A 5,931-nucleotide genomic window follows, 5' to 3' on the forward strand; every position below is an offset into this window, starting at 1 on the left:
CTTCATTAATTTCCATTGTGTCACAATAGAGTCATAATCCCTGTATTGAGTCGTAGCTATCGAATGTAAAGGATAGGGACAGTTGACATGCTGGGACAAAACGGTGGCCTGAATTGGTATTGGTGGAAAGCAAAGCATCAGTTTGTTGGTGCTCTTTCTCAGGCTTCCAGTGCAAAAGCAGCACTGAGCTATTTCTCTTTAAGGTCTCTAGTGAACAGTGGTCCCCCATCACTGGTTGAGCATCATTGATCTGGGCACATTCCAGCTGTGCCTGTTAACCACCATGATCCTTTCCATCACCTCCAGGGCATTCTCTGTGGTCCTCCTACATCTAAAGTGCTATATTCCTGTGAGTTCTGCTCTCTTCCAGTTCTGGAACTTGCAATCCTGGTTGTTCTTCCTTATCCCGAAGATCCACAGCAGCCAAGATCAAGATTCTCCCCTTTTTAAACTCCAAGCAGAAATATCCACCTCCTCGCATTCTTTGGTAGTCCAACCCAGTTATAAGTTGTCTTCACGGCAGCCTTTACACCTCCCTGTAAATTTTTTCTTTTCCATTCTGAGAATGGTAAAAAGGATGTTTATTTCTTGATGAACTTTGACTTCAAGTAAATAAGTCAAAAATTAATTTTGTAATCATTTCCTACATGATTTTCAAAAGGATATTGGCTAATGGAGAGATAAGATACTATAAAGGAAATTCAGTTTAAGGGGAATAAACATCCTTATTTCTTTTCATGGAATATGGAATATGACTTTTCATGAACAATGGCCTCTCATAGGTACTTAGAGGCCACTTAATCTATACTCTCAGATGAAATATTAAATTCTTTCCCAGTCAATTACACCTTTGATGCCACCAAGTGCCAGTAGAATGTCTGATGAAAAGAACATCAAACTCAACTAGTGTGGCTCAGTGGATGAGGGTCGACCCAGAAACTAAGAGGTTGCTGGTCAGGACACATGCCCAGGTTTGGGGCTAGCTCTCTAGTAGGGGGCGTGCAGGAAGCAGCCAATGTTGATGTTTCTCTCTCATCAATGTTTCTATTTCTCTCTTCTTTTCTCTCTCTCTCTCTAAAAACCAATAAATATATATATATATATATATATTTTTATATTATATATTATTTTTTTTTTTTTTTTTTTTTTTTTAAAGAACATCAAGATGGACCTCAAGAGATCTGGACTCTGGTCTAAACTAAGCCTGTATTTGTAGTTTCAGCTTCCTTACTTCTAAAACTCCTTCCATCCTTACCAGTCTGCATTGCTTTAAGAAACAAGGACGAGGAGGAGGAGGAGGGGAAGGAGGAGAAGGAAGAGGAGGAAAAAGAAATGAAGTTAACCTGGCACTATTTCATGACTACATGCAGTAGTTCTCTTAACTTGGCTTCCCATTGGAATCATTTAGGCCAGTGGTTCTCAACCTTTCTAATGCCGCGACCCTTTAATACAGTTCCTCATGTTGTGGTGACCCCAAAACATAAAATTATTTTCGTTGCTACTTCATAACTGTCATTTTGCTACTGTTATGAATCGTAATGTAAATATCTGTGTTTTCCGATGGTCTTGGGCGACCCTGCTAGCGGTTCTCAACCTGTGGGTCGCGGCATTAGGAAGGTTGAGAACCACAGGTATAAAGACTAGTTGGCTGCTTGCAACTGGCTATCCTTAGCCTTAACCTCGAGGCATTTACAGTTTTAGCTTTGGCTTTCTTTCCTTTCCTCCTTTCCTTTCTTTCTTTCATTTCTTCATTTCCTTCCTTCCTTCCTTCTTTCTTTCTTTCCTTCCTTCCTTCCTTCCTTCCTTCCTGCCTGCCTGCCTGCCTTTTCTTCCTTTCTTCCCTCCCTCCCTCCCTCCCTCCTTCCTTTCCTTCCTTCCTTCCCTCCTTCCTTCCTTCCTTCCTGCCATCTATCTATCCTTCCTTCTTTCCTTCCTTCCATCCATCCTTTTTCATTCTTTTTTTTAAAATATATTTTATTGATTTTTTTACAGAGAGGAAGGGAGAGGGATAGAAAGCTAGAAACAACGATGAGAGAGAATCATCCACCAGCTGCCTCCTGCACATCCCCCACAGGGGACGTGCTCGCAACCAATGTACATGCCCTTGACCAGAATCGAACCTGGGACCCTTCAGTCTGCAGACCAACGCTCTATCCACTGAGCCTAACCGGTTTCGGCCATCCTTTTTCTTTTCTTTTCTTTCCTTTTCTTTTTTCTTTTCTTTCCTTTTCTTTCCTTTTTTCTTTCTTTCTTTCTCTCTTTCTTTCTTTTCTTTCTTTTCTTTCTTTCTTCCTTCCTTCCTTCCTTCCTTCTTTCCTTCCTTCCTTTCTTCCTTCCTTTCTCTCTCTTCCTTCTCTTCTTCCTTACTGCCTTCCTTCCTTCCTGCCATCTATCCATTCTTCCTTCTTTCCTTCCTCCCATCCATCACTGCTTCCTTTCTTTTTTCCTTCCTTCCTGCCTTCCATCCATCCTTCCTTCCTTCATTTCTTTTATATAAGATTTGTCTTTTAAAAAATATGTTTTTCTTGATTTTAGAGATAAAGGAAGAGAGAGAAACATCAATGATGACAAAGAATCATGGATTGGCTGCCTTCTGCATGCCCCACATTGGGGATCCAGCTCACAACCCAGGCATGTGCCCTTGAGCAGAATAGAAACCGGGACCTTCAGTCCCCAGGCCAATGCTCTATCCACTGAGCCAAACCAGCCAGGGCAATACTTCACCTCTTGAAGACCTGCTCCCTGACTCTGGCCCTTTAAGAAGACTACTGTCACAGGCCTGCAGACCAGCCCTGGGAGCCATGGAAACATGAGAATGTTTAGTTTCTTTATTTCTGTTACTGCTTGGCAGTGGCTACCATTGGTACCTCTGAGACTTCCTCCTCCTGCCTTTTTGTATTGGTTGAGTAACAATTGCGCTTTATTTTTCTCCCTGGTTAAGAAAGCCCTGAGATTTCTTGGGGCGGGGGGACGGGGGGGCGGGGGGGGGCACGTCACTTTATTTAATCCTTTTATTTGCTCTGTGAACAGGTTAACTGTCATCAGTGCTCTTACAGGAGAGATGAACCCTAGCCACCTTCCTGCCTTCCTTCCTTCTTTCCTTCCCACCTGCTCTACTTCCTTCCTTCTCTCCTTTCCTTCCTACCTTCTCTCCTTCATTCCTTTCTAACTTCTTCACTCTCTTCTTTCCTTTCAACCTTCCTTCCTCCCTCCCTTCCTCCTTCCCTCTCTCCCTCCCTTTCTTCCTTCCCCCTTTCGTTTTCCTTCCATCTTTCTTTTCTTCTTTCCATCCATCCTTCCATTCTTCCTTCCTTTCTGCCTTCTCATTCCTTTCTTTCTTTGTTTCTTATTTCCTTCCTTCCTTCCATCCATCAATCCTTCCTTCCTTGCATCCGTCCTTTCTTCCTTTCTTTCTACCTTACCCCCTTCCTTTCTTTCTTGCTTTGTTTCTTCTTTCCTTCCTTCCTGCCATTTATCCATCAATTTTTCCTTTCTTCCTTTCATACTTCCTATCTTCCTTTCTTCCTTCTTCCATTCTTCCTTCCTGCCACCTCTCTAACCTTCCTTTCATCCTTCCATCTTTCTCTCCTTCCTTCCTTCCTCCTTCCCTCCCTCCCTTACTTCCTTCCTTTCTTCCTTCCTTCCTTTCTTTCTTCCTTCCTTCCATCCTTCATTCCTTCCTTCCTTTCTTCCTTCCTTCCTTTCTTTCTTCCTTCCTTCCATCCTTCATTCCTTCCTCCCTTGCTTCCTTCCATCCATCCTTCCTTTCTTTATTCCTTCCTTCCATCCAGTCTTCCTTCCTTCAATTCTTTCTTTCCCTTCCTTCCTCCTTCCCTCCCTCCCTCCCTTCCTTCCTGTCCATTCTTGCTTCCTTCCTTTCTTCTATTCATCATTCCTTCCTTCCTTTCATCCATTCATCCATCATTCCTTTCTTTTTTCCATCCTTTCTTCCATCTCCCCTTCCTTCCTTCCATCCATCCTTCCTTCCTTTATTCCTTCCTTCCTTCCATCCATCACTTCTTCCTTCCTTTATTTTCTTCCTTCTTTCTTCTTTCTTTCTTTCTTTCTTTCTTTCTTTCTTTCTTTCTTTCTTTCTTTCTTTCTTTCTTTCTTTCCCTTCATTCCTTCCTTCCTTCCTTCTTTGCTTCCGTCCTTCCTTTCATATAAGATTTGTAAAAAATGTGTTTTTCTTGATTTTAGAGTGAGATGAAGAGAAACATCAGTGATGAGAGATAATCATGGATTGGCTGCCTCCTGCATGCCCTACACTGGAGATCAAGTGTACAGCAGGGGCATGTGCCCTGATCAGGAATCGAACCCTGACTTCCTAGTTCTTAGGTTGACGCTCAACCACGCCTGCTGGGCTGTAGCCAATCTTAATTGAGTCTTTTTTTAATTACTTTATTGATTAAGGTATTAATTGAGTCTTTCAACAAATGGCCAGAAGTGGAACTGCTGGTTTGAAAGTTTGTGCATATTTTCATTGACTTTAGAGACAGAGAGAGAGGGAGAGAGAGAAACATCGACGTGGTGTTCCACTGACTGATGCATTCATTGGTTGATTCTTGTATGTGCCCTGACCAGGGATTGAGCTCTGCAACCTGGGCCTGTTGGGAAGACGCTCTAACCACTTAACTGTCCTGCAGGGTGAAAGTCTGTGTACTTTAAGGCTTTCAGTAAATCTTGCCCAAGGACCCTTCGCCAGCAGAGCATGGGGGTCAAGTGTCTCCATTCTCGAATATGGCATTTCCTTCTCCAATATAGCACTGCTCACCCCCGGGGGGGCAGTTCCAGCCCGTGGGTCCCACCCTCATGTCATTCTCTATTGGTTTGCAGATCCCCTGGATACATAGCCATGGCCTTGTTCGACAAGGCCAATTTCCAGGCAGCGAGTTTAGCCATCAACATCCTGGGATGGCTCTTGACCATGGTTTGCATGGGCCAGGCTAATTGGCGAGTATGGTACATGGAGAGCAGCCCCAAGCCTCCCTGGGGGCTGGCCTGTGTAGGGATGTGGAAGGTCTGCACTTACCAGCCCAACAGCCCCCAGACCAGACCCATAGCCTGTCACCGCTACACCTACACTGACACCTACCTGCCAATGGATATCCGCATCTCTCAGAACCTGCTGCTGGCCTCCAGCCTCCTCGGTCTCCTGGGGAAATGGCTCATGGTCATGGGCCTGCGGAGAGTGTACGCGGGACAGCTTCAGAAGGACACCACCTGCAATCTGTTCCTCATTTCCAGAATCCTGAGCATCGTCGCTGGTTCATTTATCTTCATTGCCGTGCTCTCTAACTACTACACGGTGAAGAATGAAGAGGGCATACACTTCCCGCCATCCTTCCACATCCCGTTCAGGCCGGAAAGGCAGGAGATTGGCAGCACCGTGTATCTGGCGGTTCTGGCTGCATGCCTGATGCTGTTGAGTGGGCTGTTTACCATCTCTTTCCAGCTGCCCCCCAACAGCCAAATGAACCCCCAAGTCTTGCAAGTGTGAAAATTCCCGGTTGCATAGCTTTGCAAATCCACGATGAGCATTTTATGGGGGTGAAGTAACTATCAAACAGATCCAAGAACTCATGACCATGACAAAGGTCATCTTGGCAGAAAGTGGCCATATCCTGCTATGTGCAAATTGGGCTCATTGATTGGTTAAGGAATTTTCATTAAAAATTTCCAAAGAAACCACTTTCCACCTGTCTTACTGAATCTGGATTTTAATTATTATTGAGTAAACTCGTGTCCTGGTACATGAAATTTGTGCCCATTAAAAGGGGATTAATTAGAGGAAATATTTTAATATTGCTATTTGCCCTTTCTCTATAATACAAGTATCAGAGATGAAAGAAAATTAGTAAAATGTATATGAAAATATTCCTCCTGTCAGAGTCTGTGGCATACCACGGAACCCAGAGTCAAGTCCCCGCC

The 5,931-nt window shown here is 44.0% G+C and overlaps 1 protein-coding gene across 1 annotated transcript; it reads left to right on the top strand.

The window, feature by feature from the left end:
- The first annotated feature begins 4,841 nt into the window (after window positions 1-4,841).
- Window positions 4,842-5,670, top strand: LOC129149000 (claudin-34-like). Its single transcript, XM_054715561.1, has one exon. It carries the CDS (start codon window positions 4,856-4,858, stop codon window positions 5,498-5,500), a length of 645 nt encoding a protein of 214 aa, XP_054571536.1. The 5' UTR covers window positions 4,842-4,855; the 3' UTR covers window positions 5,501-5,670.
- The last annotated feature ends 261 nt before the right edge of the window (window positions 5,671-5,931 follow it).

Source organism: Eptesicus fuscus, chromosome 1, assembly GCF_027574615.1.
Source record: "Eptesicus fuscus isolate TK198812 chromosome 1, DD_ASM_mEF_20220401, whole genome shotgun sequence".
Classification (NCBI taxonomy): Eukaryota; Metazoa; Chordata; class Mammalia; order Chiroptera; family Vespertilionidae; genus Eptesicus; species Eptesicus fuscus.